Genomic DNA, 17884 nt, shown 5'->3' on the forward strand with positions numbered 1-17884 from the left:
TTATACAACCTGGACCCGAAAAAAAATCTGAAATGCGCGTGTGTACTCCCAACCAAAATCCTAACTCTTCTCACTCACCTCACGCTCAGACTCTCAAGAAACGTGTCTCTCACTCTCAATTCTCATACTTAAACTCTCTATTCGCTCTCACTGCCACTAGCCCACCAGAGTCTCTCTCAATCTCACTCGAGTCTTGTCTCAGTCACATTTGTCGGTGTCTCGTTATTCGTCTCGTCTCATCGCTGGCATCTCAGCGTCTCGCAGCCTTCCCTGAACTCCTCGTTGCCGGCGACAGAAGCAACTTGTAGGGTTGTCACTTGCTTTGTTGCCTTCTGTGGGGTCGTCATCGCTCGTTGTCTTTTGGTTTTGGGTCCTTGCCGTCGCCATGGATTGTGGATCATCTGGGATCGTTGCTTGCTTCATCGCCTTCCGTCACTTTTCGTCTTCTAGTTTTGGGTCCTCGTCGTCGCCGAGTTGCCGTGGACCGTAGACTGTTGGTGAGTTTCTGCATCATCGCTTCCCATATTCTGACTTTTCCAGATTTACCTTCTCCTTGTATTTTAAGATATTGTTGAATTACTAATCAGTTAATTTGCCTTGTTGTTGATCTAGATGTTGTTGTAAATCATGAATGAATTAGGATTTGTTGAATTTGTTGCTGTAAGTTAAATTTGTTAGTGAAAATATCACTGAGCTAATTTTTTAGTTGATGAAAATCATCACTGAGTTAAATTTTTTGTTGTCTTATTGAAATAATAGCTTAGCTAAATTTTTTGTTGCTGTAAATTATCTTTAGAGTTAATTTTTTTGTTGCTGAAAATTATTGTTGAGTTTAGTAAATAAATAACAAAAATGATGATGACAAACATTTTGAATTTGGGTTAATAACTCAAGTAGATTTGATGATGTTATTTAGTGTGCAGGCCCAAGTCAAAATCATTAGTGTAGCCCAATACGAAGACATGTAGCCCAAATACAAAAGCAAAGTGATTCCAAGACTGCTGAATGGAAATTGAATCATCAACCAAGCCCAATGCCAATCAAGTCAAATGGAAAGAAACCCTAAACTTCAGCTAAGTTCACATTAGGTAAAGATCAGAAAAGAAAGGAAGTTTTACTTTTTTGTTCAAACACCAAAGTAGAAGAAAGGGAAAGATAATTAAGAAAGCTAATGTCAAATCAAGTTAAGCAGAGAAAAGCTAAGCAAGTTTAGAGAAGAAAAATATAATTTGTTTTTTTTTTAACATGCAAGTCAATTGCTTCACATTTTCTCCTACTCTTTGCACCACCATTTCGAAAAAAAATGAAGAAAGTAGTGGCTAAGTTTCTCTGCTGTGAATCAATGGTTGAAAGTGTTTCTTGGAGTCAAAGCACAAATCTAGGGGTTTGGATTTGGAAATCTCAATGAGCAAGCAAGTTGTTACTGCAACTACCACCTCGGTTAAGCTCAAAGTCAGATTTTAAATCCCTAATTTTGTGGTCTAAATGAAGAAAAAGATAAAGGGAATTACAGCTGGTTCAAGGACCAAAAAGTTGACCTTGGAGAGGAAACCCTAGCCGTGGCTCAAGAAAGATACAAAAAGAAAAATATTTTTCATTTGAAGACAAGGAGAGAGAACCCGAAACAAGAAGAGAGTGAAACCTCACAAACACAATTTGAAGTCTTGGAAGCATTGCACCTATACTAAAGGGAGCACTCCGCCAAGATGAAGAACAAAGTTTGAGAGTTCAGAAGTTGGGTTCAGTATATAGAGTCAAGGGTGTGAATCATCATCTCCTTTATGGTTTAATATTTAATATTCTGTTTCAATGTTGTATCTTTCTTTGTTTTTATTCAGTGATAAAAGGAAGGAAAGTGAGGCATTAAAAAAAGGCCATTGAGAGAAAAGGCTAGAGAGATACTTGGAGAGAAAATCCAAGATTGATTTCAGATTTCTTTTGGATATATTTCTGTTTTGAGTCATGTACCTGAAAGGTATCCCTTACTAAGTTGGGTAAGCACTTAGTATGTTGAGTCTAGGTAGTTACATAGCCAAGTCTAGTTTATGTTGAAGCTAGATGTGTCCTTGATATGATTTTGTTGAGTCCTTGGGAATTAGTGTATGTAATACTTGAAAAGATAGTAAAAATTTTACCAACGTTGTGGTGGAGACTGGATGTAGGTTGCATTGCACAAGGCAACTGAACCAGGATATATGGCTGTGTCATCTTCTTTCTCCCTGTTCTGACTCTGTTTTTCACGATTCATGAGATAAAACCAAATTGTTTCCTGCATAATCTATCTCGCAGACAAAACAGAAGCTAAGTTTCAAGTTTTAATTCGAGGATTTATTAATCAAGTTAAAAGAAAGCCATAGATTCAACCCCTTCTCTAGACCATTAAGAACCTTTAATTATCATAGTTGAATTTATTGTTGTAAGATTCGATTTGATTCTTACATAGATAGTATTCTTACATAGATAGTATTGGTCAAGCTTTAAATTTGTCTAATAAAGATATTGATGTCGACTTTAAGATCATTCATTGGACTAAATTTATTTATTTTGTACTAGTAATTAGTTTATTATCTATTTTTGTATCATTAATTATGTTTAAGATTTTTTTGTGACAGTTATGTTTCAGAATTAATACTTGATTGTTATTAATATATTTGTGAAGATATACTTTTGAACTTTTATTTTAACTTTTTAAATTTATTTTTTATAATTTTATATTTATATTTAATTGTGACCAAATTAACTGATTCAAGTAATAATCTACTTATTGAACTAGTGATCCAATAACTCAGTTGTAGACCAAGTTGATTACCACCAAGAATTTTTAAAGACCTAGTCCTAAACATTAAAAGAACAAACTTATGCAAAACTACAGTCCGTGAAAACTAAAAAATTTACAAGGGAGTGAAAATTTGTTTAATGGCAGTTATTATTTGGCAGTGACGGGTTCCTACGAATTAGTGATTAAAAGAGGGTAGGGCTTGGCAAAGTGTGGTGTGAGAGTTAGAGTTTTATGGCGAAGGAGCTGTTGATCCTCGACAATGGCACAACTTGCTCTTGTTGGAACTACTGTGGCGCTCGACTCGCTGCTGGCTCCGCCGATGGCACCGTTTCCATCTTCGATTTCTGTGACTCCGCTTCTTCTTCCTCTCTTCGCTCCTCTTTCAAATTCAGGGTTCCTCCCTCTTCCTTCCCCCTTTTCACTCCTTTCTTTTTTTCTTTCTTTCTTTCTAATTTTAATATCTCTCATCAAAATGCGTAGGCTCACGAAGGAAATGTCGTGAAGGTTGTTTGGGTTCCTCCTGAATATGGTGATGCGGTTGCTTCTGTTTCTGCTGATGGAGTTGTATCGTTGTGGGAAGAAGTTGCTCAAGGTGTCGTTCATTTCCTTTCTTCCTAAAGTTGGAAATTTTCAATGCTCATAACCTCAAGCATTTTACTTTTTTATATATAATATGTTGTTTTCTTTGTCGTTAATGTAGATTCACAACCTACTCAATGGAAATTTTGCAAAAGCTTCGGGAGTAGTTCAAGCAAAGTCCTTGATGTTCAATTTGGGACCTCTTTGAATAGTTTGAAAATGGTTACTTTTGTAGTTATTCATGATTTCCTTATTATTTATTTTGGAACCATATATATATATTTTTTTCTGAGCCTATCTCAACTCTTACATTTTCTTTGTTGCCTTGATTGGTCTCTGTTTGCATGCTTTTGAAATGAAATCCTTCAATAATGTATAAAAACTAATATACTAATGATGATCTTATGCTAATTCATTTGCAATTTTGTGAACCGTGCAGGTTGTTGCATGCTCAGATGGTCATGTGAGAGTTTATGAGCTATTGGATCCATTGGAACTGAGAAATTGGCAGCTTCAGGTGAAGATGGTTCTTAACCCATCATCCAGTTTATACCATAATCTCGAGTCATTAAATACGACACTTGATGTTTTTATTACTTGATACTAACTTATCATTCTTTTATTATTTCTCTGTAGGCTGAATTCCAGAATGTCATCGAGTCAGTGTCTGCATTTGGAAAGGCTTTGTGCTTCTCTGCCTCCATATCTTGGAACCCGCAAAAAGGTGGAAGCCAAGAATCCAGCTTCCTTATAGGTTTTAATTCCAATACATCCGAGCTTAATTCTTCTAAGGTAACACAAGTCCACACTTTTTCCTTTATTTCATTTTGCTTTCAGATGCATTATCTTAATTTTCCTTAGCATGGTTATTGCTTTATAATGTTTCTTTCTGAATTGACTATTAGCCTCGCAAATTTTACAATCTATGACAAGGGGAAAGATATAAGTAACTTAACATCTTTCTTTGCCTGGGATTATTATAGTTAATATTTTTGTCAACAGGTTTGGGAATTTGATCAGGCTCACCAGAGATGGTTGCCAGTGGCAGAATTGGCACTGCCAGAGGAAAAGGGTGATCGGGTTTATGCTGCAGCATGGGCACCAAATATTGGCAGGTACACGTTATATTTACATGATTAAGAGATTTACAGCATGTAGCATAGGCATCAAAATACTGGGTTGCTATGAAAGCCTGATTCATTGTTGGTCAACTAATGTGGGAAATTTTCAAAACTTATATCATGTTGTAGCTATCTTGAATATTATTGTTTCTTGTACTATAGGCCATATGAAACTATTGCTGTTGCAACTCAAAAGGGACTTTCAATATGGCACCTTGGATTAAACCCTGATCATAATGGGACACTTCCAGTGGAAAGAGTTGCACTATTGCCAGGACATGAAGGCATGGTAATATGATTATAGAATTGACTCTGTTTTTTCTATGTTCAAATCTACTTTTACTTTATCTTTCCAACATCATATGACTGTTTGAGCTTAGTCTTTGGTGGATTATATTGAAGGCATTGTTCACTGATTGTGTTTTGGTAATTTTTTTTTCAGGTGTGGCAGATGGAATGGGATATGAGCGGAATGACGTTGGCTACTACAGGTCACGATGGAATGGTCAGATTATGGCAATCTAACCTCCACGGCGTTTGGCATCAGCAAGCTGTGATGGAACCCACTGCTTAGCAAATAGCCTCCTGTAATAGCCAGCCGTCTTTATGTTGAGAATAATATCATATATTTTAACTTAAAAAGTTGGTTTTTAGGTCAATTTTTAAATCAGCTTTATACCGATCCCTGATATCTAAACCTCTTCAGTAACTTGTAAGTATTGAGACGAGTGGATTTTTTTAAGTATTATTTGTTGAATATTGAATAGGATGAAGTGCATCTGTTGTAGATTTGGTGGACAAGATTCCTGTGTTACACGAAAGCTATGATGGAAGATGGATCATGATTGTACAAACCTTACTGACTTTTCAACAATTAGTATTGCTATTATTGCTGGTTCATTGTTCTACTGTCTGAAGCCCTCCTGATTAATAATACATGCTATGGTTAACAGATAACCAATGCTTTCTTAAAAAAATCCTCATCTTAAATTTCTAAACATAGTATGTGATTTTTAATCTTTAGATCTATTAGTGAGAAAATCTGGAGGCATTGAAACGGAAATTTTGGCCAAGTTCCAGTGGATCAAGCGAGAAATCAAAATCGAAAATTGGAGGATTGGTGGCTGATGTATGGGCGGAAATGATCTCAGAAACATCGAATTCCGAGCATCGATTGCTGTAGATCCCATCAAGCTCATTTGCGCAGAAAGGAGATGGAAAATAGTTTGATTCTGGTGTGTTTGGTAATAACAAATGTGTTTGTGAAAGACTGCCCAAGAAGGGATTATTCTCTAGAATTGAAGGAAGCAAGTTCTGGTTTTCTTGTGTCCTGCATCCAGAGGAGGTCGATGGGGAAGTGAAAGAACATGCCATTTCTTCGTTTCCCGGCTTAGCCGCAGTGACTGACAACATGTTTTGGAAGTTTGTATGGTGTTCTTGTGGTTCTTGTATGTCTGGTGACTTTGCTGACATAGCAGCATTCTTCTTCCCCTTGGAACAGGTATGGCTTCCTTTATAAGTTATTTCAAATATATTGGGATTATCCTCTGATCTCTGCACTTGCTTGGTTGCCCAGCAATCCTTAGTGTTGCGGAAGGTGCACCTATAGTAACTTCTGCAAATTAAATGTTAACAACCTACAGTTAGTTTGATAGAAGAGAAATCATGTGATTATCTTATGGAGCATGATTGGGAAAAAAGGGTTCTGCATTTGCACCTTGGATATTTGGAACCAAGGATGTCTTTCTGTCCATATTTTCTCCAGCTGTACCCATCTTCATGGGATCCTTCAAAGCCATTCTCAGAATTCACCTTAACCTGATTCACCCATTTAGAAATCATTTTTCTGCAACCAATTTTCACAAACAAATTGATTGTACCGTTAGTCATTCATCCATTTATTATATGGTTACCAATAACAATAATGATTTGTGTCTAGTATTCTTCCAAGTAAACTAACCTTTTCTGTGAAGAGTGTTTAAGTTCCTGTTGATGATTGTGGGGTAGAGGGGAGTGTGGTGGGGAGGTTTTAGTTGATTGATGCAATGTGTGGGGCTTGGAAACTGATCCACTCCATCTTAGGATCAATAGAGCTTTGTCATAAGAAGATAATATTTTGTCCACCAGCAAGTCCCTATTGTCAGCACTAGATTCTAACTCTAACTCTGCCTTAAGCTTTCTTGCTACCTCCATCCCTTGAACAAGCTCACTTTTCAATTCGCTCTTCTCCCAACTCCCTTCACACTCCATTTGGTGATTGCTTTGTTTGGACTGAGAAGTGAAATGGAGGGAGTAAGTGACTAGTGAGGGGTGGAAATGAAGGCCCTTTGTATTTAAAGGGTAGCCCCAATGGCCAATTGGCAATAAGTCAAAGTTTGACTGAGAGAGCAACTTTTTAAGCAAAGAATGTTATTTGGTCAGTTAGTATTAGTAATAGAATGCTGACCAAGTCTAGTCCAACTATCTAGATAATTTGTTGACGAATGATTGATTCATTTGATTGGCCCTTGTTGCTCATTATTGCAACAAGATATGGTTTGGAAATTTGAACATTGTGTTCACATCCAGATAAATAATCTGTAACACACGAACCTTTCTTTATCTTAAACACTCGTATCAATTAAAAAGATTGCACACTGAGGTATTTCATTTGCAAAATAAAAAATATTTGAAAACGAGTTATTATATATTTATACATATTATTTTGCATATTTTTAATAAATAATGAATAATTAATTTTATCACAATAGAATATCAATTTTAACATAGTTAATTAATCATATTTTTTATAGCAATATAACAAAAATTTTTTATAAATATAAAATACAAATTTTTATATCTAGTTACTTTTTTTATGTACTGCAACTTTTGTGGAAAGCAGGGAGCATACAATATTCAAATTTCAAACCTCATTTCGTGTCGTCACTTTCATATGTTTTTAACGTATCCAACTTTTTTTCTTTTTTTCCTTCCTGGCTTCTAGAGAAGAGGTAGAAAGCGAGGTACTGATGGCTGCATGTTGCTGACAGCCGGTGGCGGATCCAGAAATTTTATAAGAAGGGGTAAATTAAATACAAAAATAAATTAAAATATAACGTAATAAAAAATTAATAAAATATAATTTATAATATATAGGTCAAGATTAATAATTATATTATATAAAAATTAACATTCAACTACATATTTTAGAATTTTGGTATTTTTAAATTTATTTTGTGATATTTCATATAATTAAAATTATCAATTTATTATTTGAAATAAATTTTAAAGTATTTTCTTTTTTAATATATACAATCATATAATCTGCTAAAAATTCACTTTTTATCTTGTTTTAAAGTCTTATTTTAATAATTTTTATTGTTTAAAAAGTCTATTCAATTATTACTATTGCTATAGAAAGAGTCAAAATAAAAATTTTTTTTATAGTTGTTACTTTTTTACATTAATATAAACCTATATTTTTTAATAATTTATATATATATATTTTAAACCTATTTGATAATTGCTACTAATATATTATAATACATATTATAATTTATACATATTAAGTTACTAATATGTAAATTTTTTTTGGTGTGTTAATATAATAATAATAATAATAATAATAATAATAATAATAATAATAATAATAAACTAATAGTATTAATTTTTTATTTAAAAAAAATTGGAGGAGCCATGGCCACCTAGGCCCTGTAAATACGCCATTGCTGAGGCCTGAGAGCCCTGCTCTTTTGCTTTTTTTTTTTTAATTTCACAAATTTTATGAGATATTGGAGAAAAAATAATTTGATAATTTATTTTCTAAATTTAGTACTGGTAATCATATTTTATCTGATTGTTGTATTCCATCACTTAAATTAACAGAAAAAATAAACATCTAAAAATAAATGAAACAGTGGCCTAATAGAATTTAAGATGCTCTGCTAGAGTTTGGGCGCTCTTTAGAGTTCTATCGAGGAAGCAATCCTAATTTTCACAAAAAACTCAGAGCTGATCAAGAGACTGATTGAGATTGGGTTAGAGAATATGGAAGGAAGGGAGACAAACTTGGCTAATGAGGATGATCGTAAAAGGCTTAAAGCAAAAAGGGTAATCTTCTTTGATGATGCTGACATTAAAGGAGGTTTGGAAGCATATAGAAAAAGTGTGATTGAAAGGATCCTCGCAGACAAAGCATTCATAGTTGGTACGATGAAACTAGCAATGTATGCTATATGGAGACAACCGGAGGGTTTTAGAGTCATTGATCATGGAGGTAATACATTCCAGTTCTTCTTTGAAAAACAAGATCTAATCCGGGTAGAAAAGGATATCCCATGGCTCCTCAAAAACTATATCTTGAATATTAAAAGATGGAATAAGGAGATGGAGATTGACATAGAAGAATTCTCTTATGTTCCGATATGGATTCAATTGTGGAGACTGCCAGAATATTGTAAAACATGTGAACTGGGACAAAAAATTGGAGATATAGTGAGAGAGGTCCTAGATGTTGAAAATTTTTTCATGAGGGGGAAGGAGGCAAGGGTGATGAAAGTAAAAGTTAACTTAGATGTAACACAGAAATTGAAGAAAATAGTCACCATAGTAGGTCCTAATAAGAAAATTATGGAGATCCAATTAAAATATGAACGCATAGGATGCTTTTGTTCCTGTTGCGGACATTTGGGGCACGAGGCAAGGAGTTGTAATAATTGGCTGGATAATTCAACTAGTGAAGACAGCAGAGAGAAAGAATGGAGTGACTGACTAAAATCGGACCAACCGGACAATAGAATTAATCCTATAAAGGAGAGTAACAACACCACCAATCTCTCAAATCCTAACATGTCTAAAGATAGATCAAAGAAACCTACTCCTGTTAATTTGCGGAGGAATATGGAATCCCTTTCCATGAAAGAATCATGGGAGAAGAATAAAGAAGTTCAAAAGGGAATAATAAAGGTTGGTGTTAGGGGTGGCAAAACGGGTCGAGTCCGTCGGGCCGATCTGCTAAACCCGCTAAAAAAGGCGGGTCAGGCTAGGATTTGGAGTCTGCTAAATTAAAAAAATTCGCCAAACCCGCACCGCCAAATTGGCGGGTTTTGGCGGGGCGGGACGGGCCGGTCCGCCGGGCCGAAGATTTTTATTTATCTTTTTTTTATTAAATAAAAGAGTGATTACTATTATAAAATTAATAATTATAGAATTTTTAAACACTTTTTTTATTTTTTATTTTTTATTTTTCTTTTAGTTATTAACTTTATTTATTTTATTTTACAATTTCGTATATATGCTCAAATTATGTGACTTATTTTTTAAAATAAAAATGATTCTATTGACAAATATTATTTTAAACAATTTTATTGAAGTTAAAAATTAAAAAAAATTGTAAAAAAAATATATTATAATTTGACTTTTTTTATTTGTATTTGATTTTTAAATTATTATTTTTTGGTTGATTTTAATGAATTTTATTTTTCAAAAAAAAAATCAAGCGGGCTAACCCGCCAACCCACCAACCCGCCATAAAGCGGGGCGGGTTAGCATTTTGAACCCATTTTAGTTGGCGGGATGGGTCAGTCCATCCCGTTTATGGGGCGGGCCTAGGCAGGGCGGGGCGGGTTGAGGCGGGCCAGCCCGCTTTGCCACCCCTAGTTGGGGTGGTATTGAAAGGTAGAAGAAAGGAGCTACTAAGCGAAGAAGATAGTAATAGATGAAAATCTGGCTACTAGTGGACAAAGAAAAACAACCCCTGAATTATTTTCTGTTGTCAACATAGGGAGTGTTTCGGAGAATAAACAAAATATAAACAACAACAACCAGATTCAGATTACTCAAACATACAAAAAGCTACCTAGCAATAAAAGACCCAAACTCAAACACCTAACAAGACAAGTTGTCCAGATTACAAAACAGGGCAGGATTTAAAAGAAAAAATTATGAAGTAGAGGACGAATTGTGGTGTACGGGAGTGGAAGTTAAAGGTATGGAGATCATTGAAACGGGGGAGGGTGCCTACCCAAAAGAGTACCCCAACGCCCATGAAGATGATGATGTAGAACTGGCGGAATTTGAAAAAGACTTTAGCAGTTCACAACATCCAAGAGATCAAGAGATTTCATTATTCCGAAGTCTTGTTTTTATATGAAATAAAAACAACTCTTCGTACGTGAAGATTTAGTGTGAGAAGATGGATTCTGGGGATTGGTATTGTGTGAAACCATAGGGATTTGCTAGAGGATTGGCATTAGCATGGCAAATTGGGACTCAGATTAAGGTGCTAGAATCAAAGAGTTTCTTCATCTACTTTAATTGGATAAATTAAACCCTATTAATAATAAAACCTGGTCTGTTATATCTATCCACTTGCATAGTGAAGAACATCACAGAAACAACTAATACACTAAGATTCTTGAGCTGCTGAATTGGATTGATGGAATGAAATTGATAATAGAAAATTTCAATGCGATTTTAACTCGACATGAGAAGGAAAGAGGCAGATCGAAGACTACAAGCTCACTAGAAGGGTTTAATGTTTTATGAATGAAGGAAGACTGAGAGACATTGACTTTAAGGGAAGTAAATACACCTAGTGCAACAGACAGTACGGTGAGAATCTCATAAGAGAGAGGCTAGATAGATGCTTTGTTTCAAATGATTAGTATGTGAAGTATCCGAGAGCCAAACTGTTGCATTTAGAAGACTCGGGATCATATCATAAACCGATTAATTGACTCAGATCAGCAATATAGGAAAGCAAAGCGGAGGTTTAGATTCCAAAAAAGATGATGTGAGAGTAAAGAAGTCTCAAAGATTGTTCAAGATGCCTGGCAAATCTCATGCTCCGGTTTAGCAATATTTATCCTTTTCACCAAGCTTAAGCACTGTCGGCATAAGCTTGTTGAATGGCAAACTTCTAAACTGAGTAATTCAGCTAGGACTATTTAGATCACAAAGCAGAAAATTGAGGAAGAAAAAGAAAAAGGCTAAGAAGCTGATAAACGCCTAATTCTCTTGTTAGAAGACGAATTGCATGATGCTTATGAGAAGAAAGAAAGGTACTGGAAAGAAAATCAAGGGTGAAATAGCTGAAATGAGGAGATCAAAACACAATTTTTTTACTCTAAATTTTAGTCGAGGAATAAGCATAATAGTTTGACACAGTTGAGAGATGAACAAGGACAATCCAGATCAGATCCAAAAGGTATTTCTGAGGTAGCTCAAAACCTTTTTACTCAATTGTTAATTATTTTCTGCCCAAAAGACCCAAGAGATGATTTAGAAGGACTGAAGAAAAAGGTAGATAATCAGATGAATAATAGGCTGACCAGACCAGTGGATAAAAAGGAAATTAAAAGAGCTGTCTTTTCCATCAACCCCTTCTCTGCCTCGGAGGAGGATGGTTTCACAACAAAGCTCTACCAATTCTACTGGAACACCATAAAAAAAGAAGTAATTCAAGTTGTCCTAAATTTTTTCTCAGGTGGTAAAATGATGAAATCCCTAAATCACACACAAATATACCTAATTCCAAAGGTTCAAAGTGCATAGACAATGAATCAAATCCGACCTATTAGCTTGAGTTCTGTCTTTTATAAAACATTTCAAAGATCCTGGTGCACAAAATGCAATTTTTAATGGACAACATCATAAGCGAAAATCAGAGTCTGTTTATTAAAAGAAATTTAATTAGTGATAATGTACTGATTGTCCACGAATTCATGCACTTTCTGAAGAATAAAAAGGTATGGTGGTTACTATGACCTAACCCTGAAGCTTGACATGAGTAAAGTTTATGATCGGGTTGAGTGGAGTTTTGTTTGGGATGTGCTACAGTAATTAGGTTTTTGTCAAAAGTGGATTGGTTGAATGAAGGAATGTATCACTACGATATTCTATTCTATTACTGTGGAAGGTTTTTCACATGGTTTGTTTAAACCATCAAGGGGTCTCCTTTTTTCCTATCTATTCCTACTTTGTGTACAAGAATTATGTCATCTGCTCCACAAAAGAGAACAAAGACATGATTTCACTGGCCTGAGAAAAAAAATTAACGAAAAAATAACTAATATTAAATATTTAGAATATGTTTAGTTTAGGGTTTGAAATATATAAAATATCTACAAATTTTTTGAATGCTTTAATTTTTGTTTGGCCATTTTTTTTCAAAGTATTATCGCTCACTTTTATCTTAAGTAAAAAATTTTAGGTTTTATGTTCACATATTAGCGTTGGATCGTTAATTAAGAGAATTTATTTTTTTTCTATCAATTTTATCCTTCATGCGTATTATTGTTTTTTTTATAGAATTTTTATTGTTTATATTTATGAGTCTTTTTTTATTATTTATTATTTTTATCTTTTAAATTTTTTTTGGCTTTGTGCAATATTATAATTATAGTTCTTGTATATTATGTTTATTGTTGTAATTTTTTATAATATGAATTATTGATCCATTAGATAGATAAAATTAAACAAAATAATAATAATAATAATAATAATAATAATAATAATAATAATAATAATAATAATAATAATAAAGTTATAAGTAGTAAAAAATTATATTACACTAAAACACACAAACAAGTAAATATAATATTAAAAAATATATATTTATTTATTTTTAATTATTATTGTGCGGATCTGCGGATGCACAGATCGAATATGCGGATGTAGAGCAAATATCCGTGATCTGATTAATATGCAGATCGGATTGTATTCACAATTTTCAAATCGGATATTTACCGCAAATCTGGGGATATAATCCGATCCATGAATATCCCTACAAATTTGCTTCCACCTGTATGAATTTTTTAGAACCCGTTTTCAACTTATTCACGTTTATGCGCTATATAGCATTGATTCATTGTTCTGGCTTCTTTTTTTCAAAAATAATATCTTTTACTTTTAACTTGATGGATATAGCTCAATTTAGAGAGATAGTTTTACGTTGTTAAAAAATTAATTAAATTTTGTCATTTTATATAAAATTTAAATTAAATTGAAATCATATTTTAGAGTGACAAATTTAATATTTAATCTCAAATCACTATTTATAACATATAATTTACAAATATTGATATAACATTTTATAAAATCTAAAATAAAATTAAATTAAAACTAAGTATTGCTTGCTGGCATTACATATGAGCTAACCAACTTTTTTTTACACTGAAAATATTGCTTGCTGGCATTTTCTGTGGAATTTTGGATAGGAATGCATTTTGGTTATATACAAATTAAAATGTATCTTGCACGAGTAGTATTTATTATTTTTATTAAGAAAATATAGGAAACTTGTTTGTGCATGTGTGACAACCCCTAAAACATTTAAACAGATTGTCCAAGCGTCATAACTACGCCAAGGAATACAAACAAATTTGGGCAAGCAACACAAATTAACAGTTACTTTAAACATCTATCTGATCTATAGTAACTAGAGAACAAAGCTGATGCATGTTTACTTGTTTAGCGAGTATAGATAATCTCATACACTCCTAAAATATGGATGGCAACTCGAGAGGGAGCAGGTGGACCATGACCCGGTTACCGGCAGCAAAATATGGGAAATAATGAAGGCTAACATGCATATAAACAGTCGTAGTCACCATTTAATTTATTGTGAGGATATAAATACTATATATAAATCAAATTCGGTACGTTACCAATAACATTTCTGTCAACTTCTGCCAACTCTTGTTTACGACTGTGTTTAATGAAAGTGTTTTTGTGGATGTGTTTAATCAAAATGTCTTTTTTATGATTGTGTTTAATGAAAATGTCTTTACATATGTATTTCCTAGATGGATGTGTCTCCTTATACATATGTTTAAAATATAATAATTAATTATTATTAACAATAAGTTAGCAGATAGTATATTAATACTCTATACTTTTTCTATATAAAATAACAAATTAGATGAACTTGGCAGTTGGCAAATAATTAAGAATGAAAGTAAACTAATGCAACGTTAATTAACTAACTCATTCCATAGTTTCTGCGTGGCACATATGTATATATATGACGAATTGAGGCAAGTGTTCAACTAATAACGCACGAGAAGGAATACAATAAACGAACGTAACAAATACAAAATTTATATACGGGGAGAAAATCACGAGTTATTGGGTTTACGTTGTTGTTGTTGTTGATTATTTGTTCTTCTAAGAGAAAAAGCATCGCCATGTCTCATAATCCAGAATCTCTCAATTTCTTCTGCTTTACGACCTGGAATGCGCCCGGCTATCAAATCCCACCTGTTTGTCATCGTAACAACGTACTAACTACTAAGTACTAAGCTATTAGCTACTTAATTAATTCAATAATAAGTTCCATAAATTAATCACATCTATATATGTATAATTCTAAAGAGGTATCATGATGAGTTATTAAACTACAACTAACAAACCCAACTCCCGTTCCATTATATTGCATGCAGGTACATACATATTATATATTATAATAAAAAATATTATTTGTACACTAAAATCAACTACTAAAATCAGCTACTAATATATTTGTATATATAAATATATGTATAGTTTAATTTATTTTTAATACGTATTTATATTTTAGTATGTATTTTATACTGATAGCTAATTTTGGTGACTGATTTTAATATATACGTAGTATAACTCTATTATAATATATGATAATATACAAAAATAATATTTGTATACTAAAATCAATAACTAAAATTAGTTACTAATGTATTGTGTATAAATATATGTGATTTAATTTATTTTTAATATATATTTATATTTTAATATATATTTTATATTAATAATAAATTTTATGGACTAATTTTAAGGTAGACGTAGCATAATCGGTTAATATATTCATCCGCGGTTGTTGAAATTAGATAGCTGCTTAGGTAAATAAAATGTAAAACAAAGATAGCTAGTAAGGACGTGGGGTGTCTGTGTTAGAAGAGAATAATGTAAGATTGCAACAAACGATGAACTGGGCTATAATACATTTTATCAAAAATATTATTTGTAAGCTAATATCAGGCATTAAAATTAGTTATTATATATTTATATATAAATATATATTATTTAATTTATTTTTAATATATATTTTATATTATAATTTATATTTTATACCAATAAATAATTATTAATTTTAATGTAATATTATTTCATATTCATACACTAAATTAAGGATAAGTAGCTAGGAAGAGAGTAAAATGAACCGGCATATGTATCAAAATAATTTTGTTTATATCAGCTGGTTCATTTTGTTCTTAAGATCAAAATTAACCAAATATATCATTCATTAAATATTAAGTGAAAGCGTAAAAACTAAATTTACCATGAATTATTAACGAAAAAATAGGATTTAACTACTTTGTGTTTTAAAAATATATTTTAAAAATATAATAATAAAATTTTTTAATATTTTTGATGTATTTAATATATTAAAAATGTAAAAGAAAAAATATTTTTTATAAAACATTTTTTTATAGTTTAATCTATGTCTTTAAAAGACAATTTAGGAAAATTCAAAAGAATAAAGAAAATAAAATCTGGATGGTTGTTTGTGACGTTGTGCGTGCCCTACCTACCCACTAACTAAAAAGAAGGAAGATTATTAAAAAATAAAAAAATAAAAATGAAGAAAGATGCATATACCTATCGCCAACAAGGCCATACATCCTGCGAATAAGATCCTCCTCTTGCTCGCTCATTTCTATAAATTCCCACTCATTACTACTCACTTCTGCATCCATTAACATATAAATTAACAAAAAGAAGTGTATGTGTGTATGTGTGTGTGTGGAATGAGATGAGAAGAGAGCGATGAAAATTAAACAAACCTTCAGAGTTAGTACTTGCAGTTGTAGAGAGCTTTGCCTTATTCTTCTGGGAACGGCGCTCCTCCATTATATTTTATGAGAGCCCACAACAGAGCAAATATAATTCTCTTTCTTTTCAAACTGCTGCGAAACAAAACAAAACACATGCCACTTATTATATAGCTTTGGCCATTATTCTTCAGTCAAACTAACTAACACGTAGCTTCAAATATATATAATAAATTTTTTTTCCCCCGATCCCCTAATGTTCAAAGGTACTTCGAATATAATTTTTTTTATATTATAACTTTCAAGTGTGTACCCCGTTGAAGACTAAAATAAAAACAAAAGAGCAAAGTAAAAGTTTAATAATTTTAATTTATATTGGTCAATATTTTTAATTAATAATTTAATTATTTTTAGTTTAATAATTTAATATTATATTTAATAATTAATAAAAAAATAATAAATTATATAGTTTTATAATATTACTCAAAACAAAAAAATTTTATAAATAAATTTAAAATTTAATTTTGATACATTGATTATAATATAAAATATTTTATATGGTTACTTAATCATATTTAATTTTTTAAATAAATATTTACATAATTAAAGTAAAAATTATTTTTTTGTGATGTAATAATATATAAAATTAAAAATACATGTAATTTTTTTTATATTTATCATGTATCGAAATTAAATTCATTAATTTATAAAATAATACCCTTGATTTTTTCCTCTCAAATCCTACTCTCTTTGATATCTTATTACTTTGGGATATATGTATAGTTGTAATAATTTATTTATTAACAACTAACAGTGTCATCCTCTCTTGTCTGTTTAATATTATATTCGACAGTGATATTTTCTGCTTATGTACATATTTCAAGTTTTTATTAATCTTTCCGCTTTAATTTAGAGAAGGGCCATGGTTGAAAATATTAAATATCTCTTACAAGGCAAATCGTTGACAATAATCACAATATCTAGAGAGATCCCAAGATTACCCTCTCAAATCTTCAAGAAGGAAATTAAATAACTTCTTGTGTCCCGGACAGCAGAGGATATAAACGCCATACAACGTCGTCAACTTAATTATAAAAATAAAAAAATAATGATGACCGCTTGGTGAATGCATCATATAGTATAGGAAGGGCTGGTACAAATGCAAAGCAATCTATCTCACTTCATAAAAAGAGAATATACAATGAGTTTGACTAGTAGATATTTCTTTTTCTGTGCTCCAATAAAGTAAGGAAGCAAAGTATTTTAAATAGAACTTGTTTTATAATTAATGTGACTATTCTTTTATAATTAAGTTGCGGTAACGATATAGATAAAAAGATGGATTTAGGTTGAATATTTTATTGCCTTATCTTAGCTATTATGCAACATATCTAGAAACTTGTTTTAATAATACGAATTGGAAAAGTATAGGGTACCAACATATTATCTGCCAACTTCTGCCGACTCTTATTTATAATTGTGTTTTATGGAAGTGTGTTCATGGATGTGTCTAATAATTAATATATTTTAAATACATATATAAAGAGACACATCCAAAATATATATCTATAAAGACACTTTTATTAAACACAGCTATAAAAAACACATTTTTATTA

General features: G+C 31.8%; 4 protein-coding genes across 4 annotated transcripts; 2 read left to right on the forward strand and 2 right to left on the reverse strand.

Annotated features, from left to right (window-relative positions):
* The first annotated feature begins 2946 nt into the window (after positions 1–2946).
* LOC112749713 (protein SEH1) lies at positions 2947–5379 on the forward strand. Its single transcript, XM_025798075.2, has 8 exons — positions 2947–3172; positions 3260–3371; positions 3480–3580; positions 3798–3875; positions 3995–4150; positions 4361–4473; positions 4642–4768; positions 4922–5379. Exons 1-8 carry the CDS (start codon positions 3011–3013, stop codon positions 5051–5053), a joined length of 981 nt encoding a protein of 326 aa, XP_025653860.1. The 5' UTR covers positions 2947–3010; the 3' UTR covers positions 5054–5379.
* Positions 5322–6875, reverse strand: LOC112749715 (probable WRKY transcription factor 41). Its single transcript, XM_025798076.3, has 3 exons — positions 6440–6875; positions 6197–6325; positions 5322–6094 (listed from the first exon to the last, which is right to left on the reverse strand). The coding sequence occupies exons 1-3, from the start codon at positions 6727–6729 to the stop codon at positions 5509–5511; spliced, it is 1005 nt and encodes a 334-aa protein (XP_025653861.1). The 5' UTR covers positions 6730–6875; the 3' UTR covers positions 5322–5508.
* Positions 6876–8505: 1630 nt separating this feature from the next.
* On the forward strand, positions 8506–9228 carry LOC112748006 (uncharacterized). Its single transcript, XM_025796214.1, has one exon. It carries the CDS (start codon positions 8506–8508, stop codon positions 9226–9228), a length of 723 nt encoding a protein of 240 aa, XP_025651999.1.
* Positions 9229–14404: 5176 nt separating this feature from the next.
* Positions 14405–16450, reverse strand: LOC112746910 (MYB-like transcription factor ETC3). The gene is made up of 3 exons (XM_025795025.3): positions 16281–16450; positions 16096–16183; positions 14405–14718 (listed from the first exon to the last, which is right to left on the reverse strand). The coding sequence occupies exons 1-3, from the start codon at positions 16345–16347 to the stop codon at positions 14577–14579; spliced, it is 297 nt and encodes a 98-aa protein (XP_025650810.1). The 5' UTR covers positions 16348–16450; the 3' UTR covers positions 14405–14576.
* Between the last annotated feature and the right edge of the window lie 1434 nt (positions 16451–17884).

Source organism: Arachis hypogaea, chromosome 15, assembly GCF_003086295.3.
Source record: "Arachis hypogaea cultivar Tifrunner chromosome 15, arahy.Tifrunner.gnm2.J5K5, whole genome shotgun sequence".
Taxonomy (NCBI): Eukaryota; Viridiplantae; Streptophyta; class Magnoliopsida; order Fabales; family Fabaceae; genus Arachis; species Arachis hypogaea.